The sequence below is a fragment of the Dermacentor albipictus genome, chromosome 1 (genome assembly GCF_038994185.2).
Source record: "Dermacentor albipictus isolate Rhodes 1998 colony chromosome 1, USDA_Dalb.pri_finalv2, whole genome shotgun sequence".
Lineage (NCBI taxonomy): Eukaryota > Metazoa > Arthropoda > Arachnida > Ixodida > Ixodidae > Dermacentor > Dermacentor albipictus.
Window position 1 is genome coordinate 241,551,778 of NC_091821.1, and position 21,715 is coordinate 241,573,492.

Genomic DNA, 21,715 nt, shown 5'->3' on the forward strand with positions numbered 1-21,715 from the left:
TTAATGCGAAGGCGTGGGTTCATGCCCCACCTGCGGCCATTTATTTTTTCAACCACTTTCATTGCCATTAATTTATCATATATTTAATTCAATCAATAAGTACATGTAATTTCCTCTAAGCTTTCCTGGGTGTCTTCGATTGTTGGCTTCTTATCATATGCCATGGCACCACGCATTTGCGACAAAAACAATGTCACCGCATGTATTTATACCCAATGCGCTCTGACGGTCTCCAATTCTGCGGCGAAGCTGTTTATGCGGACCGTGTGCCGTCGTTGTTGGACTTCGCTAAAAAGGGGCCACGTGACCTAGCGGAAGAGGAAAAGAAGAGCTCAACAGGGGGAAAGGGGTTGGCGATTACCCTTTCCACCTGTGAGAATGCTATCTTGAATGAATGGTTTATTTTATCATCAGTTCAGCATACATATCCAGTGGTACAGCAGGAAGGGGTGGCGAAAAGGCAACTGAATGCCTGACAATGCGCCAATCCCCGCCCATACGCGAACCTTATACGGTTGCCACATGGTGCATTTTCGGCGATCGAGCCAAATCGGCATCGAATTTATCGATGATTGATTCCACCCTGCCGCGAAAGAAACAAATGTTATGCTAGCGGTTTGCGGCCAACGAACAGTGTCCAGGGAATGAAACGCGATACTGGAATGAAACACGATTGACGTGGCTGCCGGCAGCCACGTCAATCGTCAAACCAATCCAACCAATCGTTAAAACGATTGCAGCGCCCGCATCTCCAGTGGTGGGCCTTGCGCCCAATATACCGAGCTTTGGATTAGTGGTTCCGCACATTCCATCCTAGCTACAACTATGGGGAGACCAGGAGTAGTGCGTACTCCTGAGGAAGAAGCTGCCTACCGCAAAATCGAAAATGAGGTGAAAGAATGCTGAAACAAAAACCTTACAACATAGACTACTCGCGAAATTTGACTTGCATGGTGTAACACTCGGTGTAACTAAGGCAGCTTCGCTGTTCGACCGTCTTCACGGACTGCAAGGGGCGGTGATGTTTTTTTTTTGTTATTGTCACCTCCCATCACCATTACAACGGAAAACATTCCGTACCTTACGTAGAACTTTAAGTTTCGTATTCATACGTAGATATTTCACTTTCCGGCATGAAATAGGGGATTCGATACAAACTGAAATGGGAACGAAAGTGGGAACAAGTGTTTCGTCTCGAAAGCACTATTTTTTATAGCTGGAGGCAATTTGTCGCTGAAACGACCTTCACAAGTCGGAGAAATATCACTATGAATACTTTTTTTCCTTCTTTAATCATGGTTTGTTGAAGTGGGACCAAACGCTCAGTTGCTGACCGTTTTTCTTTTTCCAATTCCGCTGAGCCTCCTGCCTTGTTGCAGACACTACAAGGACATCATAGAACGCCTGCCGCACTGCTGTTCAAAGAATGGCAAAGGAAAATCCTGGTCGTGTACACGGTGAGCGTCCGTGGCGCGCACCAAACGAAGCAATCGCAGGAATTTCCGGGAAGGATTTGCCGCATATTTATTTATTTCATTTGTTACATACCTGCATCGCCCATGCCGGCATCAAAGCAGGGGGGACTACATTGTGAAGGAATAAACAAGTGATCACATACGCATAATTGTTCTCAATATTAACAATGTCAGGCGAAAGAGCATTCCATTCTCTTACGGATCGAACAAAAAAAGAATCCCTAAAGACGTCACCCCTGAAAAGGAACTCACGGACTTTCAGTGCATGGTCGCGTCTCATCGACGTATAAGTAGGCGACTCAGTATATCTTTCTCTCTCAATCCCTCTTTTTGAATAAAGAACAGCATGAAAATATTTAACCTGAGATTTTTTTCGTCGTCTTTTATTGCTTGCCACGATAATTTAATTTTACGTTCTGTCGTACTTAATTTTCTGCAATAATTATTAAGAACAAACCTAGCTGCCCTATTCTGTACTCTTTCAAGCTGTCCCGTGAGATCAGCCTTGTACGGAACCCAACAGATACAAACGTAATCAAGTAAACTACGAACATAAGTGAAACACAATTGCTGGTTTAGTTTATCTGGAAACTGACTGAAATTACGGCGCAGGAATCCCAATGAACCTATTGCCCACGTATTGCACCATGTTCCTATAATGTCTAAATCAGTCTGTAATGATGATATGTCACTAGCGTTATCTCTGACTCTATAAATGACACAGTCATCCGCGAACATTCTAAATGAAAACGTAAGGTCAATTTCAGGATCATTATTAATGAGTAAAAATAAAAGGGGGCCCAAACTGATCCCTGAACAACACTTGAGGTTACTGGAACATATACAGGAGAAAAACCGTTGAGCACCACAGACTGCTGTCTTGCGCGAAGATATTCGGCAGTCCAAGATTGTTTTTCAATTTGTAGGCCCTAAGTTTTGAGATTAGAACATCATGTGCAACCACATCGAAGGATTTTTTGAAGTCTAGAAATATGCAGTCTATTATTTTGGTTTTGTCTATTGCTGAGGCCAGATCATGAAAGCATTCTAAAGCTATAGAACATGAAAAAAACTGGTCGAATACCATGCTGACTAGGGCTTAGAATATTGTGTTAACTAAATGCGACATGACTCAAGTATAAATTACGCTTTCCATTAACTTGCATGCGATACTTGTTAAAGACACCGGTCTGTAGTTCTCAATGGCACTTCTCGATCCGCCTTTGTGAATGGGTACAACCCGTGCCAGCATCCAATAACGCGGTCAACAAGTCTCAGATAAACACTTTGTAAATAACGGAGAAAAGTAAAAACACAATATTCCAGAACAGTTTTTAAGAATCGCTGCCGGAATATCATCAGTGCCACAAGGGGTCGTTGGCTTCATCTCCTGCAGGAATTTACGCGAACCTTTTACACCAAATATAACCTCAGGCATTTGGTAAATTTGGTAACCTCAGGCATTTGGAAGATCACATTAAGAGTGCGAGAACGCTTTGGTCTAAACACTGACAAGAAAAAATTGCTAAAATGTTTCACTTTGTCTTCATCATCATCAGTTATTATTTCAGAGATCCTTAATGGGGGGGATAGAATTGTTTTCTTTACTGTTACACCTAACAAATCTCCAGAACTCTTTGAAATCATTGAGCAACTTTGCACGAAGTTTTCAAAATAAGTATGCTTTGCCTTCTCCGCAAGACCCTGAAATATTTTTTCCTTTAAGAAATTTCAGCTCTAATCAAGTATCCTGGGACTTCGCTCTCCCGAACTTGCGATAAACTCTCCTATTTTTTTTCGTATTAGTGTGCGCACTTGATGATTAAACCGAGGCTTATCTTTTGACCATTTAGACGGGATAACATGAGTAGGAACAGAAGTATCGCGCAATTCGAAAAGCTTATCTTTAAACAGCTTCCGCAACTGTTCAATGGTCAATTCATCAACTAATGCATCAAACGTACGAAAACTTGACTCGAACGCCGAAGTTATAGCACCAAAATCAGCCCTCTTATACACGTAAATCTTGCTGGGTTCCTTTTTCGGCACGGACACATACTGAACGTTTATATCAGCAGTAAAATATGATGGTCACTTAAGTTCGTAAGCACATTCACATTCGTTATAATGTTCGGAACATTACATAAGAGCAAATCAAGTACATGACCTGTGCCGTCGTTCCATGATGCATAACGAATGTACTGTTGAAACGCATAATCACAGATCCGAAAATGCAGAACACACGCGCGCAGTGACCCACGCTACAGGGTCATCACACGACCAGTCTATATTCAGAAGATTAAAATCTCCGCCTAGTATTATGATACCGTTTTCAAGCGCATCAAGGAAAGCAGACAGCTGAACAAACTGGTCGTGTGATGATCCGGGAAGACGGTAATATTAACCGATAACTAAACTTTTGCCATTAGATAGCCTCACTTTGCAAAATAACAGACTCAAAATCAGCTGTAGAACCTTCCAGCGTCACAGACAATAAGCTTGACCTAACAATAATAAACACACCTCCCCCTCTTGCTCCTCGATCACGTCTGAAACAATCATAGCCATCTAGAAAAACTTCAGAATTTAAAACGCTCGAGGGGGGTCCTACCGTGCATGACTCGGTACCAATAACTATTGACGGCTGAACTGATCTAACAAAGATATGGAAAGAGTCGACTTTGTTTCTTACGCTCCTGCAGTTTATAACCATAACAGCGAACATTTACTTTATCTTAGTAACTGGTGATGGTCACATCTGCTTCACTTTGTTGGTCACGCTATCAATCTGATTGTGTTTATTGTCCATGTACAAGGTATCAAACTTTAGTACTGCTTTTATACCTTCTTGCCTATTCCGTTTCGCAAAATTCCATAAACGGCTTCTTTTATTCCTCGCCACGTGGAAAAAATCCTATGGAATGCCGTAGTTTGTGCCCTTCAACTTGCGTGCATTAGTTAACACTTGTTGGCGTTCTTCGAAAAAGGAAAACTTCGCTGTGATTGGGCGCGCTTTACGTGCACGATAAGTTCCTATCCTGCGAGCGCGCTCAATTCCAACAGCATTAAGTTCCAGTTTCGTGCTGCACACGTTCGAGACAAGTTCACTTGATTTAGTTGCGTTTTCGCCAGTATCCCTATCTTCAAGACTATAAAAAAGTAGATTATCCCGCCTTTGACTATTCTCAATACCACCAATTTTTGAACCAAAAGCCAACAATGTTGCCTGATTCTAACGCTGGTATGCCTCAACGCTAGCCAGTGTTAAACGAATATCACCCACACCTGTGATTGCTTCCTCTGATGACACAACACGAGCCTTCAGTTTTTCCATTTCAGCGGGGAACTTGTTCTCCATTGCTGACAGATTTTTCAATATTGTGTTTTGACCTTCGAATAATCGTTCAAACCGTGCAGTATCGGGCCCTAGGTTCGACTCTCTATCGCCACCGCACAGTAACAAAATGAGCAAATAGAAACCGGAATGCCTCCAAACACTAAACTGACGTCTTACGAGTACCGTGCGCGACTTCACTGCTTTGAACACAAGGAAAACAGAGTTTGGGGTGGAACCCGCACAACAATGCAAACATTCATCGAAGAATAGTGCTAGTGACTAACCTGCGAAAGCAGTAAGCAATACATAAGGGTTGATGCCATGTCGCCGGTTCCAAACCCCGTCATCGTAGAGTCGCTTCGAGGCTTTTGTAGCTGAAGCATACCGCCAGCGTTTCCCAGGGCGCATAGTTGCCATTCGTGAAATGGGAAGAAATCAGATTCAGTGAACGCCGGGCACGTCTGTTGGTCCCAGAGCCACGTAAAAGTCAATCCATCGCAGTTCACTTCCAGTCGGGCTTCACCGCCTACATACGCTGATGCCGAAGCACAGCGTGACACAAAAACGTTCATGAGGCGAATCTGCGAAGGCAGTAAGCAATACATAAGGGTTGATGCCATGTCGCCGGTTCCACGCCCCCCATAAAACAGTAGATTATGTAGATTAAGTAGATACGCGCGGTCTGAGGGGCGATCCTCCACAACAACAGCTTCTTGATGTTTGCAAATGGGTCTGCATTGAATCAGTGCCATCGGGGGATCTTTGGATATAGGCCATGGTGCGGACGCCATTTTTGTGAAGCGATAGCAAGGGCAACAAATATCTGCATTCCAGGAATACCATAAGTTGAGCGCATTCTGTGGGCTTCTCCAATCGGGCAAGAAGGAAGAAACGACACAATTAGTGACGCTACGACGAGCAACCAAAACCACACGCGGCAGCTCTCGACCACGCGCACAATATACGGGGTGATCACTTTTAAGCTTTTCTATAATCTTTTAAAAATCACCTGTGGCAGATATCATAATTGGTGTCCTTGAGCTGGATTATTCGAAGAGGCGGACATCACTAGCATGAGAAATCGAAAAACAGGTTCAACGAATTAACAAAAATTCACTAATTAAGTTCTTAATTCACTACCTTAGGGCACATACTGCAATTTACTAATTGTAGCCGATGAGCTTGCAAGACGTATCCACTTGAGATTAATTTCCAGGACGACACTAGTTTCGAGATATTTCCCAAAGTGTGGATCGAAATAAATGGGCGTTCCAGTTACTTTTGTGCTTCAATGCATAAAAGAGCGTTTTGTGAAAAAAGTAAGTGGCACAACAGTGCACTTTTAACACAAGTTCGATGGCGCATATCTTCAAACTGGCGGCATTCTGGAAATTTATTCCATATGAATACGCCTTGCAAAATCACCGGCTACAATTTGTAAATTGCACTATATACAGTATAATAACTAATTCAAAAGGTAATTAGTGGATTTTTGTTAATGAATTGACCTTGGGCAAGTGGTGTCCGCGTCTCTGAATAATCCCGCTATGTTATATGCAACAGGCTATTTTTTTAAATTTCATAAAACTTGAATGTGATCACCCTGGGTAAGCCTGTCGGCAGTATAAAAAATATCAATACCACCTCTTGAGTTTCCGCTATTGGCGTGTAAACATAGGCTTCTACGACGGCGTCGTCAGACTCTTGCAATGCAGTCTTCGCCCCAAACGAACGTTGTGCAGGCATGATTTGTCGCGGAAGATCTTGACAGCGTTGAGGAGGTGTAGTTTATGTTTGTTATTGCTGTCGTTCTCAATTGCTTGGGAGAAGACAGAAGAAGCAACTGCCAAAAAATGCAAAAAGCCAAGGCTACAAAACGTCATACAAAAGTATCCTGATTAAATGACGAACGTTTTTACCCGATGTGACCTATTGCAGCACACAGCCATCGGTTTCTGCAGAAAGTCAAGCAGGTAAACTCGACGTTGTGCTCAGCACTCAGAGTACCCGAGTACAGATCAGACGTGTATTTTAGAGCAGTTGACCACACTGTGCCATCACACGCTCGCAAGCAAGACCAAGCAAATGTGATGTGCAACATCTGGTTAGAAATCTGTCAGAAAAGGCGAAGGCTTTAACGGGTTGGCATTCTTAGGCGACTCACCCATGAAATCTCCCGATGCGCTCCATAAAAAAAAAAACGAAAAAGAAACAGAACAAACTTGAAAGGCAGAATTCGAAGAAAGAAAATTGCAAGCTGTCTGTCAGGTCCCCGTTTACAATGACCCGAGTTAAGCAGTTAGCATGTGCCATCCTGACACCGTCTGTTATTACGCTTCATATACGTTGGAATGCTCTAATATGGGGAAGAGCGCATCGTGGGAAACACGGTCGAAGGCTTTAGCGAGATTTAGTTGCATCATAGCCACTCGCTCACCAAATATATCAAAACAATGTAGCACACTTTGAGCTATGTGTACGTTCGTGGCGATGCTTCTACCCTTAATACCACAGGTCTGATGCGGGCCAACCAGCCTCGTTATCACACCCCGCAATCGTTTGGCCAACATCTTCATAAATATCTTATAGTCGACGTTGGTAAGGCTTATCGGGCGATAAGACTCCACCAACTGACGCTTTTCAGGTGCTTCAGTGAACACTGTTTAGTTATTGCAACCTTTGGTAAAAAAGAAAACGAAAAGTACTTCAAGTGGGAACGTTGGAAACTTAATCCGAAATTTATGGAGGATGAAGGTTTCGTTGTGGATGTAGATGAGAAGCTAAAGAAGCTACTCGCAGTGCAATCTTTAGGTGTCAGCGTAGAGTGGGAGGATTTTAAGCAAGCAGTAAAAATGAAAGCCATGGATCGAAAGAAGTAACCCATTACGGTATGAAGACAAACGAAACGAAACACTGCTTGGTGAACAACTTGAATTCCTTACGGATATAGAACGCTCCCAACCAGGCACTTATAGCAACGAACTAAGAAGCATAAAAATTCAAATGGAAAGAATTGATACAAACAATTAAGTACATAGCGGTGGTTATTCGTGCACGGGCCGAAAAGCTGTGGGCCGGTGAAATGCCCACAACACGTGCGTTACCGGACGAAAAACGATACGCTTGCAATAAGGAAATACGGCAAATAAAAAGCGGGAATGACGTTTCGGCGGACGCCAATGTTATCAAACGCGTCGTCACTGATCATTTCCAAGAATCGCTCGGTCAACCGCGCACTGTTACAGGGGGCTTTAAAGCAAAATTTCTGTCATTAGTGCCGAAGCTGGATGAAGAAGAAATAACGCGTCTGGAACAACCATTTCTGTGAAAGAAATAGAGAACGCAATAGATGCACCATTGCGTCAGGGCCAGGCAAGGCACCTGGGCCTGACCGCCTAGGAGTAGCATTTTATGAAACATTCAAAACAAAGACAGCCCAGATTCTGCTCAATGTTATTGCCGAATCGTATCAGCAAAAACATATACCACTGTCCTTCACAACTTCGCACATTGTTCTCTTCCTAAAAATTATGCCATGCCAGCACATGGTAGGGTGTGGATAATTTGCCATGTCAAGATCCAGGCGCAGCTTTAGTTTTACAGAGAGACGCCTCGCACAGACATGGTAGATGTGCTATTGCTCCGCAATTGAACCTTACGCCTGTATCAAAAAGAAAAAAAAGTTGTTGTCCGTATTCAATAGTATGCTTGGAAATGCCACAACACCGATTTTCTTTTGCGACCGGTAGTTTAACTTCGAAAAAAGTCCTCAACGAACCGCCGACCCGGGACGCTGCATGGGCTGTTAGTGCCGATTTTGATAGCCGTTTCTTATTCTTTGCGCAAGGAAAATGAACGTTTTCTTAGTTCAGTGATGCGTTTCAATGGACACGTCCGTCTAGTCACACATTTTCGTCGGAGAAGCGTATGCTAGTGCTGGCAGCCTTCGGTGACAGAACATATATACAGGGTGTTTCAGCGAACATTTTCAAAAATCTTTAAAAGTTGCCTGTGACAGATATCCCAATTCTAGTTCATGAGCTCGTCTACTCGAAGCGGCGGACAATACTTGGACAAAATATTGAGACCCAAAATTGACTAATTAATAAATATTCACTAATTAAGTTTTTAATTATTACATTAGGACCCATACTGCGATTTACAAATTGTAGCCGTGAAGTTCGCAAGGCGGGTCTGGAACGAATTTTCAAGATGACACCTGTTTCGAGATATAAGTTCCCGAACTTTTCAGAGAAGTGCATTGGCGTTCTCTGAACTGGACCGACACAGAAAGGTGCATACGCGCACAGGCGCTAGCAGGGATAGACACACACGCAGGCCTGCCGCATGAAAAAAAAAAAATGCCGACAAGTGTGTTTTTGCATCCGCGTTCAGCGCCAGGCTTTCTCGTATTATTAAGGACCACGCGGATTTTGATCTTCAAGACGAAGGCGCAGATGTACGCATGAACGCCGTGGAAGCTTGTTTTTTCTTCTTTTGCGACGTCCATGCGGGCTTCTTTCTAAACACGATTGAAAGCGCTTCCAACCATACGCGCAAGAGCGCCGGGGTGCCATTTATTCTAATACGTAGCATTCTTTGGCTAGGTGAGCGGGGTCATTTTCTATTCCGTTCCTTTCGTACTTCCATTTTGTGTCCTAAAAAAGAAAAAAACCGTAGCGCCATCTAGGCTTGAATAGATGAATTTCTGTGAATGCACATTGGAACAATAGATGCTATTAGCGCCCCCTCTAAAACGGACCGGTGGGAACATACTGCCTAATGTCCTACCTAGGTTAAAAAAGAAAAAAACAAGAAGAAAAAGCCTTATGAACTCCCACAACCAAATTTTTTCTGATACCCTATTGCGAACTTTGCTTTTGTACGTCTCCGTTTTTTGTCGTTTCCCTACTTTTCTACCGCCAATCTTCCAATCGCCTCTTACTAATCTCTATTGCGGACATGTTTACTTCTCCACTGCTCTCGCTGAACCCAAGGGCTTCGAGGAGGCCAGTGGTCTAAATCGACCAGTGGGCAGACGTCTTCACATTCTAATAAAACATGCGCCATCGTTTCCCTAGCTTTACCACAGCAAGCACATGCTTCTTCTTCCTTCTTATATCTCGCTTTATAGGTGCGTGTGCTAAGGCATCCCGATCTCGCTTCGAAAAGTAATATGAGCTTCCCTTTGAGTTATCATAAATTGTTTCTTTCTTTATTTCGTTTTTTCCTCTTAAGTAGTTACTCATGGCAGGTTTCTTTTCCATTGCCGCCACTCATGAGATTATTTCAGCCTCTCTGACTTTCCGCTTGACGTTCTTTGTTGCTTGTTGCCCACGTTATAGGCCGCATACTTGCTGATAAACTTCCTAGTTCTTTTCCTCCACTATGAACCAATGTTTTTCCTGTACAGATACCTAAACACTCTCCCAGCCCATTTACTTTCTTCCATATTCCTCAGTCGTTCTTCATACTCAATTTTACTTTGAGCTTCCCTCACTTCAAAATTAGTCCAGCCCATATCACCGTGCACAGCTTCATTTGTAGTCTTCCCGTGAGCGCCCAATGCGAGGCGTCCCATTGACCTTTGGTTCCCATCGAGTCCTGATTGCACCTCTGATTTAAAGCAAAAGACCGCATTTCCAAAAGTAAGTCCTGGAACCATTACACTTTCCACATACCCCGCAGCACCTCGTACCTATTGTATCTCCATAGCGCTCTGTGCTTCATCATGGCTGCATTTCTCTTCCCCTTCACTGTTATTGTTTTTTCCCTGTGTTTCCATATCTCTATTGCCTTCGTTTATCCATATAGCAAGGTATAGTTATATTCTCTTACCCGAGGTATTTCCTGGCCCTGTATTGCCACTGTCTGTTCACTGTTTTCATTGTATACCATAACATCTGATTTTCTAACACTAAATTTCAAACCTAAATTGTAGCCTTCCTGTCCACAGATATTAGGCAGACGTTGCAAATCACTTTGCTTGTTAGCTAGCAACACAACGTCGTCCGCATAAAATAAACCTGGAAGCTGCTGCTCTACTATTGTACCCGCCTGTTTGTATGAGAGATTAAACCCGATATTGCTTCCTTCTAGCGCCCTCTCCATCTTCACCATGTACATCATAAACAGCAATGGGGATAAAGAACACCCCTGCCACAGTCCCTTGTTGATATCAACTTTCTCCTCGCTCCTCATTCCTTCCCATTCAACGCAAACGGTATTTTCTAGGTAAATCTCTCTCAAAAGCTGTAGACAATCGTCACCTAAGCCTTCCCCTTCCAGAATAACCCACGAAGTGTTGCGGTCTACGTTGTCATAGGCTCCAATCTTTTGTACGCTTACTGCCACCTACTTGTGGGCGTATGAACCTCCAACGCGGTATTTTGTCAGAAAGCTGCTAGGCGCCGACACACATCCACTCAAAGGCAATAGAGTTTCATACAATAATTACTAGAGGGAACTCTTGCGGCAGTGTCTACGGGAGCCGCAGGCGGGCCGGTTCAGCCAGTACAGCCGGGTTGGGAATGATGACTGTGGGAATGATGGTTACTACGTGGATTTGCCTAAAACTTCGTCCTTAAAATGGCTTCGTCACTGACTTTGTAAACTTATAATTTTCGACAAAGTACTGTGTTATGAATAAATAAATAAGCACGAAATATTTTCAGGCGGCAGCATTCGAACGTAGGACTTATGGCACAGAAGCCCTATATTGAAATCACTACGCTACGGACGCATGCGACGACGAGAGGTATAGAACACCCTTATGAATTTCTCGCGGGCAAGTCGGCGCGTTGAGACGCTTGGCGCCTTTTCGATTTTAACACCTCGACAGGCTGAACCGTTGCACTTAGTAGCAATTGTGCGTGTTCGTGGAGTCTTCTGCATTTAGAAAAGTGTAGGTTGCTGGGAAATTTAGGACAGTGAAGGCAGACAATGTGCAATAAACAAAGCCATAAGAACGGCCAAAGCCACAAGCGCGAAGATCCGACATATTTATGTACAAAAATGGAGGAAGGAAAAATGTGCAAGCCATCATTCCCATGGTGGTTGAACGATCGCATTGCCAGAGTTTCCTCTAGCAATTACTGTAGGGAACTCTATGCCAAAGCCCACGCTTTTGTTAAAATTTTCTCGACACGCGACCGGTGCACCCGACGTCGGGAGACGAAACGCAGCTCGTAACGAAGGTACGCCCGAAAAACGCAAGCAGCGAGTGGATTACGACGCTTCTGAAGGGGACGCGTTGGAACTCAGGCGAGGGTGGGCCAATTGTGCGAGAGAAAGAGCACTACAACAACAGGGACCCCTTACGAAGGAGGGGAGATCGTCTAGTGCGCACGCGTAGTATTCTTTGGAGTTGCTTATCTGTTAACATACGGCAGTCTTGGTTTCAAGGGTACAGCACAAAAAGCTTCATTAGTAATTATTCCAAAGAATGGTACGCATGTGGCAAATCTCCAGTGCAAAATTTCTGCTCTAATTTTGTCATTATTCGCGGGCTTTTTCAGAGCCTGAAAAGAAAAAGAACCTTGCAAGAAAACAAAGAATGGCAAGAAAACAACTACATTTGTTGTTTCTGAGCCCGCTTCAGAACTCTTCAGAAACGACTTATGCCTTATACAAGCGATACCTAAAATTTCGCATAATTAACTTAATTAATTAGCTAAATAATTGCACTTCGAAAATATTCTTTGTAACAGGTAAAAATAATATATGTTGGTTTCATTCGTCTAAGGTGTACCATTCCATTTTTTAAAATTTGCTTCTAGTTACGTGAAACACCCGCGGTACATAGTGAAAGGGTCGTTTTCCCGTGCCGTGGCAGTTCAGAACAAGACAGTAGCAGAGGTAGTGCATTTATATCCACATTTCTACCCAGAGCATTGAATCAGTGCGCTGCGATGCAAAGAAATTGGTATATCTCCGTCGCAGGCAGCTTTGAGAGACAAAGCTTGTGACCAGCTCATGCAGTAATCACCCCGGTACCTTGAACTTGCTGTGTTGCTACACCATCTTTTCTCTGGAGCCCCGTCCTCGAGCGCTCCAGACAGAAGTGTGGACGACTGTATTACGAAATTCTTGCCTAGGTTGGAACGCGAAAAAGCGTTTGCACTCCTCGAGGGAGGAGCACTTAGGGCGCCTAGCTATACATCACTCACTGCACCCTAAGGGTGTGTCTTTCTGGTGAGCATATAGTGTTTCTTGGCTGCACCTCGAGGCCCCATTCCTCATGTGAAGTATGCGGCGAGAAGCCTATCTTTCCTCGTGTTTCTCGGCTGCCTGCAGGCCAAGAATGTCGGCTAACGATGGGCCGCCTCCTTCCCGTCGAAAGGCGCCAGGCCTAAGCTGTGAGAGCCCCACGCCAACCGCGGTCTCTGGACGGATGCCACAATGTTCTGCACGGCACGCACAATGGTTCTCGTGGGATAGATGTGCGGCCCGCATCACGTTGACACCGGACGCAGAGGGACAACCTGAGCCTTCCCTTGGCCGCGACCGGAAGCCTGCGTCTTTCTCAGCCAGCAGCTCACTACGGTGCACAGTGCGGTCCGCGTACAGTCTGCAAGATGAACGCCGTCTGGTTTTTCCTCCTGTGCTGGGCGCCATTCCGGCTACGTAAGCATTCTCACTGAGTAGTAACTACATAACTACTTAGTTGCAACATTCAAAAAAGCTTATTAAGCTCTATACGTGGCCAAGTAAGTGCAGTTTTGCCATGCGCATGCATACAGACGCTGAGAAATCCTCTGGGTGTGGCGCAAGCGACATAGTGCACGTGTAGTCCTAGCTCATTCTCCTTGCATGACTCAGCGCCAGAAATACAATTCAACTGAAGAAACACGTTCTAACGTCTGATTTCTATTTAAGCATGGTATGCCGACGGTTAAATTCATTGTCTGCTGAATGATGCAACCCAAGCCTTTACGTTACGCATAATATGATTTCGGGTGCCAAGCATTTCTGGTTAGCGGCTGTCTAGTTGCGATACCATGTGCTGCAGAGGGGAAACATAAGAGCCAACATAGATTATTCTGCGTTTAGATCGCTTGCGTTACCTGAAATATATAGAAGGTTTCACGTAATTTAATCAAACTAAACTTTGCAAAAAGCGATATACGCCGTGATGTCACCAAGGCCATATTGTTTCCGAGTTGTTCAGCTACCGGAATACTTGTGCGCTTAGTTTTCGAAATCAAGATCAGTTATGTAAATTTCGAATTATATGTTCTTTTGGTCATACAGTTGTACTTGAAAAAGTGGTAGAGTGCGTTCAGACACAATCAATGCAGTTGTTCTTATAAAGTTATTTCTTATGTGGTACTTTTTTCCGAGCTGCGAAGAAAGCTCGCGAAATGCGAAATAAATGGCATCGCTGCTAGTTTGTTCGCGTACCAAGGCGGCTATATTGTAGCGATGCTTTCCACTCGAATCATGAGCGGAAATGAGACATGTCAGTCTTATGATCCACCGCTCACGGCCAGCTGATCCCACTGATAACGCGAGCGGAGCGCCGTTCTGATTACCGACGAAGCGCGAAAATCGCGATGCGCCCTGAGCATCGCAAAAAGCGTCGCTACAGAATAGCATCCCTGATTGCAGTTTCCCGAAGTACGTTTTCAACAAAACAAACCTGCACAATGGCGGTCGAAGAAGCGGGGCACTATGTTTCATTCGGCATTTCAGCGCCGAGCTGTCGGTTATCATTAGCGAACGGGGTCCACCTTTACAAAGTTGCTCACGTGACTCTTTTATATACGCGGGTTGGCCTAGGCCGATCGCTTCCTTGCGGTGGACAGTGGGCTTGGTTCTTTAGACGCGCTATTGAGAGCGCTACAATACGGGTGCGCAAGAGCGTGGTGACGTAATCGTTTCGTATATTGCGAACTTTCTTCAAAACCATGAAAAGAACCACGTATATAATAGCTTAATAAAACGAACTTCACTGGGCGTTCATGCAGACACTGTACGTTAATAAATAAACTTATTCTCTCAAATGAACTTTTAAACATTCGCATAATTTGTCTCAATCTTTAGCGAACTAAGCGGCTAAAGAAAGTTGATGATGTCAACCAATGTTAGGCTGTCCTGAATTTGAAGAAGAACGTGTAGCGGTAATAGATGGACTGAAGCGCAAAGTGGCTCCCGATACAAGCGCTTTTGTTTTCTCGAGGAAACTGGATATTTAGGAAGGAGGCGTTTCGGCTCCTCATCAAATACCTCCAAGATCCTGGGCTGGAGTGTGAATGGTGAGCCGTGCCGTGAGATAGCCGGGCGACCAGTCTGCTGCGCCCGTTTAAATCCGTCCTCGCCATTAGCCTTCCCTTGTGTCACTTACCAGGTGCCTTGTGTTGTACACTTACCTTGCCTTGTGTTGTACCTGTGAGGTACTTCAGACCCTAATTAACTTGATTAACTTAATTAACTTGATTAACTTAATTAACTTACCAGGTGCCTTGTGTTGTACACTTACCTTGCCTTGTGTTGTACCTGTGAGGTACTTCAGACCCTAATTAACTTGATAAGTGGCACTCAGGGGGAGTCTGCTGCGCCCGTTTAAATCCGTCATCGCCATTAGCCTTCCCTTGTGTCACTTACCAGGTGCCTTGTGTTGTACACTTACCTTGCCTTGTGTTGTACCTGTGAGGTACTTCAGACCCTAATTAACTTGATAAGTGGCACTCAGGGGGAGCAATTGCTGGAAACTTTTGCGAGGCTAGGCCACTGCAGCAAGCAGCAACACTCCTCCTTCTCCAAGCATCTCAGTACGACTGCGAAAACTATGCTGCTGGTCAGGTTCACCTACGATGTATTTTTCTTCAAAAACGGTTTGGTTATAGTTACGTGAAACCCTGCTTATCTTACTAAGAACCAGCTGTGGTTATCATACTTTTGCGCTCAGCACACGCCCTCTCCAGAAGCTACCGTTGTCGCTATGGCAACGGTAACTGTACACCGTTGCCGTGACGGAAAAGCCGGAATGGTTCGATTCCAAACTGCTTCTTTTCGGCTTTCGTCGCAGCATCCCATAGGTTATCATCAGAAACAGACAGTAACAGGACCGAGCCACTGGCGCATCCAGAGGGAAGGCCCTGGGCTGCCCTGCCCACCTCCGGTTACATGCCAGGCCTTCAACGCTGGCAACACTGAGTGTGCAGTAGTACTCCATTTCCCCGCGTCGATTCCCCTTCGCCTCTTCTCTACAGTGTATGTTTTTGATGAGATACGTATTCAGAGCAGCCCCCTCGAGGCTGATCTAGATCCGCCGATCGAGCGAGCGATAAAAATATCTGTATTTTGCCGGTTCAACCATTTAGGAGTGGGCAGATACATTGTTAACGTTACACACCTGCTACCTATATTTTCGAATTAGTGTCATCGCAGGAGCACTGCGTCGACGTCCATGCATCCGGTTTTCTCCGTGACGTTGGCTCTTATTTCGTAGGCCAGCATATTTATTTATAAACACATATTTGCGTATAAAATGTGGCAGGAGTGTCAGTGGACCCGAACCAAGTCACTCAATCCCATTGCATAAGGTATACTTGAAAAAATGATCGACCTACTTGTCTGGACAGCAGCTTTGATAAAGAAAAATAACTCTTGGCTACAGGCATGAGCAGCAACACTGATGATTTCGATATATCCAACCAGAGTGAGTCTACTGTAGTTGTATATCGAACAAATTTCTTAAAGTTCACATGTCAAACGCGCAACTGTGAGGCAAAGTTCGGCTATAACATGCGTAAAGTTCGGATATTTGCGACATGTCAAATCTGCAGTACCACCGACCTATCCTGCATACCAGCTTTTGCGGCAACATCCCTCCGATCCAGGATCGAAAAAGGCCACAATGCGCTCCTTGTCGTAACGTAGGGAAGAAAAATAGCCAATGAATTGCGGTGTGACCGCAGCGCCCGCCCTTTCCAGTTAAAGAACTTGAATTGCAACTTCCCGGCCTCCTGTGACTGCGCGCCTTTTATGTGCATGTGCTTCCTTTATTGAAAACTACCTTGCAGAAAGAAACATACAAACAAACGAAAATTGTTGGTCTATTCCGTACAAGTAACTACTTTTAATCATGAAATATTGCTTCACTTTTTGTGCCCCATAAGCACACGTATATTATTCTCTGTCTTCCACAAGTTGCCCACATCGTCGATGAGTGTCTATAGACGTGACGGGTGGACTCTAGATACGAGGGAAACATACTGATCAGCAGTTTTACTAGCCGGGCTATATTCATCGCAAACTTCGGATTGGGTTTCTTAATCCACGTTTAGACGCTGCGCTGCAGGGTCTCAGGAGAGCTTACATAACGAAGACGACCTGGATCGTCGCCGTACGTACTGTTCGAGCAGGCACCAACCTCCTCATTACCGAAATGGGCAATGCGTTGCTCAGGTTCCCTGGTCCATTCCCTCGATCGTGACCCGCCCCTCTCATATCAGGACGCCCGAAATGAGGGCGTTGTTGTCTCAGCTCTCAAAGGCTGCATCTAACTCTCCAAACCACACATAAAGTGCGCATGTGTTGGAGCAATAGCTGAGCGGCCAAAGCGTCAGTTGTAAGCAGCAGTTCGGCAACCTATTCTAGGATGCAACACGTCCTTTTTTAAAATTAATTTGAGTCTGTTTACAAGAAATGGAGGAGTCCAAGGTAGAACCTGATCTGACGCAGCTCGATGGGCCTTCGGGCCCCTGTTCCATAGGCGAGATAGTGTAAAGCGTATAGAACAAACGTTGGTAATTTAATACAGATCACAGAGCTGTCAATGTCAAGATGAAAAGAGCAACTTTACAGAGATATACGATTCGTAACCAAAGTAGAAGATTCCAGGTGTGATGCTGAATGAAGGATTGAAGGAGGGAAATAAGTCCAAGATGGTGCAAAAGTGGTACAAAGACCCCCTACGCCACCACAGAGCTATATTTTATTGTGTTCGTTGCTTTGGGGAACACATAACTTGTGCAGGCTTCAAAACGGTTTCGTTGACCTTTGTTGGATGCAGTATGTCTTCTGCTGGATTTAAAATTACTTTCATTGGATCGTGCAATTCCCCTCTAAAGGTACTGACAGCAGGGAAAAGAAGCACTTCATGCTATAATGGAAGATCGATCAGCCAACTATACTTTCGGCAATTTCTTCCACAATACACCCAAACCAAGTGTATTCATTTGCCTTCCCGAATGTCATAATTCGCATATACTGAATTATGGGATGTGCTGAGCTCCTTTTCACCCCATGTTCCAATCTTTAAGCTTGAAGTGGTCAACAGTGGTCGAACAAGAAACGCTTCCGGAGCCAACGTTTTGGCAAAGGGCTTGCCCCTTTGTCAATACGTATAGCTCTAGTATACGGCTTCACCTTTTCGCCCACTGTTGATGGCTTATATAGCTGGTAAGAGGTGTACTAGAAATAACTTTGCTTTCAGAGGTCGCACTAATTGGAGTTTTGTATGCTTTCTTCTTTTTCAGAGGCCGCACAGCCCACTGGAGGTTTGTCAATACCACTGAATCTGTAGTATACCATCTTCTTCCGTCCTTTTCAGAGCCTTAGTACTGCGCCACCTGCTAGCGCTGTGGGTGCGGCAGCTATGACATCTAGTGCTCTCAACACCGCCTGCCGGTATCGACAAGCTAACTGTGGCTCATGCGCAGTTCGTGTGCTGCAGGGCTGTCTCGCCATTGCACGCATCACGTCATCAAAGAGCGCTTTTGCCGTCTCCCACGGCGCGCGTTCTCTCCTGCTCGCATTCTCTTTGAACTGTTAGTGAGACTAAGAAATATAATGCAGTAAAGCCCGTCTTTGAATTTCGGCCAAATGCGTAAGTAACCATTGATGCCAACTGGGTTCAAGGCCGCTAAGCAGTCGAAACAAATCCTTGCGGCGCGTGTCTTCTTTATGTGATTTCTTATGACGATAGCTCTGTACGTACTAATCAAGCAACGCGTTTGGCCGCACGTATATTGAAATTGCGGGCGCACCATTCCATAAACCCATTATCCACTAAGGGTTACATTCTAGGGTATGTTATTATTTATTACATCAGAAGCTTACGTGAAAGTAAACATATACGTATATTTAGCATTCGCTACACGCGAGATAACGAACATTGTCGGGGAAAGAGAGGAAGCTAGATTTAGAAGAAGGAAAGCTGAAAGATCGGTCAGAACCAGTGTGTTCTAACCAGAGTTCTCGAAGAACAATGACACAGTGAAATTGTCAGGGGAATATACAGAGGCTCTATAAGAATGAAAATTTGCGCACCTCTGAAGAGAGTTTCAACTGCGGCAAGCGGTTAATGCAACGGAGCAGGTGCGGTCGACGACCATTACTCATTTTCTAGGCGAGTTCAGAGACAGTACCCCGGATGCGCCTCCCAATAAAGCAGAAAATCCACTTTTCGATTATGCCGCGTGCTAGGCCCGGAGTGGTTTCATTCCTGCACACGTGCAGGTTGGTCATTTTCGAAAGTACCCTATAGTCGGTAGACAGCATAGCGGCAGCACCACACACAGAGGTACTATTAGTTATTATGGCTGTTGCTGATAGTATACTGGCACCCACGGGCCCAATATGTGCCAACTATGTATACCCACTATGTGCTTACCGCTGCATTATATTACGATTGTCGTTGTCGGTCAATGTGATTTTACTGTTTACGTACCGTGGCATGGTCATCGCGATACAACAAACTGCAGCGCATCTGCAGCACTGTCGGCGCAACTTTGATGACCCCGGCGTGTACAGCTGACGGCGTAGCTTCCGTAACTTGCTCCGCAAGTAAGCTGGCAGATGAACTGCACTCATGTGCTAGCTTCTTTTCGCTTTCGGGTTTCGAGAAGGCCTCGTCCAGGGAACGTGTTAGCCATGCACGCCAACTTATTACATGCCCGTATGAGGTCATGAGGTCACGTGTGCAGCCTTTCTTAACTAAAAACAGTTCACGGAGAAGTCGCCCAGTTAAAATACGTATGACATTCGTAAGGAACATACACGCAAGGGACGCACGCTTATTAGTCGGCTTATCGCGTACGAGAGAACGGACCCTGGAAGAATTGGACTTTGTCAAAGGTGAAGCTCGATCTAATTAAAAAATTTTTCACCAATTCCGCTCGTCAAAGCACTGGTATTTAGCTGTTAAGTGCACTGGCTAACCTCCCTGTCTTTCCTCTCCTTTGTCTCCTCCTCCTCCTTTAGCTGTTAAACCGACTCTTGGCTAAGTGCTTGCAGTCTGTTTGTGTTTTATAAATAGCAATTTCTAATTGCACTTAGAAAATTTGTTAAACAAATGTTTGCGGACTCCACGCAGTTGCTATTCTTCTCGAAACAACTGAGCACATCGCAAACGCTCTGTTGAAAGGTATAGGTATTTTATTTTCCAATATTTCTTGATCCACATGAAAGCTCCGGTTTTTATGAATAACTCACTTTCGACTCGTTCAAAAAAGAAAGAGATTGCTCGCTGATGATTATTATTTATCCAGGATCAACTTGCTCTGCCATCATTGCGAAGTAGTACTTCAAAAGGACAGAAGGGTGGAGGGCAATTTGTAGTGGATTCATGGACGCTTTATGTAGCGCGACAAGACAAGTAGAAACAAGGAGCGAACTGACAGCGGCCTGTCCTGTCAGTCCCCTGCTTCTTTGTCCTTATCTTTTATTTTATTGATTTGCTACTTACCATACGTGTCTTGATATTCAAAGGACTACGCTGAATAGTTTTTTTTATTTTCTAATATATTATTCCGTGCATTTGGGTGCTAAGAACAAAGAGGCCGAAAGCCACAATCGAGAATCATAAGGCACATATAAAGGAAGATCTGGCTCATGAATGTATTATACACACCAAAAGTTTACTCTAGTCACACCTCGCTGGGCCATCTGCAGTAAGGTAACGCCACCAAGGAAGTATGGTATCCCTACCGCTTTATTTAGCTACTTCGATTTATCTGCCAAGCACTGCGTAGAGCTGTTAAAAATTTAAAAAAAAACAGGATTTGATCTTCCCACAGAATGTTGAGAACGCGCCGACCATTCTTTTTTTTTCTTCACAGTAGTATGCTTGTTTCAGAACAGAGTAACGGCCCAGTGGCGCAGCGCGCTTTACAAGTGCGGCTTCTCCTGGCGCAGATGTGTACGTGCGAAACCCAAAGGATTCCAACTTCTACATGGATCGCATCCTGCTGACGGACATGATAGCGCAAGTGCGCTTCCTGGACCTGGACCCGTTCCATCTGCCGCCTTTCGAGACTGACTTCAAGGACAGCATCCTGGGCATCCCCGTCCACGGTCACGCCAAGTTCGTGAACGGCACCCTGCGCGGTCTGTCGCGCGTCAACCGCTTCGGCGACTGCACGGCGCCCGGCTGGCTCAACGGCAACATCACCGTCACCTGCAACCTGCTGATCGACGACCTGGACATCGTGTACGACGCGCGCGTCAAGTACGGCGTGGTGCCCCAGCTGCGCGTACGCGTCGAGTCGCGCGTGGGCACCTGCTACGCGCACATGGAGGCCACTGCGGCGCCGGGCAAGCCGGCCGTGCTGCGCTCCTTCCAGATCACGGGTCTCGGCGACCTGGACACCAAGTGGTCGGGCCTCGGGCCGCTGAACCCCTACTTGCGCAGCATCAACGAGGGCTACCGCGCCAACATCGCCGGCGTCGTGTACAGCACTTTCTACAGCAGCTACAAGGTTGCGCTGGACCGCTCGCTGTCGCGCGAGCCCATTCCCAAACCTTGAAGACGCAAGCGATCTCTGAAAGCAGGGAGTGTGCTGCGCGTATAGTCTTCTACAATACCGCTATGCTCTGTAACGCGGAAACGACTCCGTTACTTCGCTTTATCCTCGCGTCGTTAAAGCGCCGACATCACGTGTGGAAACTGCAGTAA

The 21,715-nt window shown here is 45.2% G+C and overlaps 1 protein-coding gene across 1 annotated transcript in view; it reads left to right on the plus strand.

The window, feature by feature from the left end:
* The first annotated feature begins 13,275 nt into the window (after nucleotides 1-13,275).
* Nucleotides 13,276-21,715, plus strand: part of LOC135901594 (uncharacterized) — an 8,527-nt gene continuing 87 nt past the window's right edge. Inside the window, exons 1-3 of the mRNA XM_065431423.1 lie at nucleotides 13,276-13,437; nucleotides 18,297-18,317; nucleotides 20,956-21,715. The exon at nucleotides 20,956-21,715 is cut by the window's right edge and continues 87 nt beyond it. Of these exons, the coding sequence (XP_065287495.1) occupies nucleotides 13,389-13,437; nucleotides 18,297-18,317; nucleotides 20,956-21,566 (681 nt within the window). The 5' untranslated portion in view covers nucleotides 13,276-13,388 and the 3' untranslated portion in view covers nucleotides 21,567-21,715. The remainder of the gene's footprint in view (nucleotides 13,438-18,296; nucleotides 18,318-20,955) is intronic.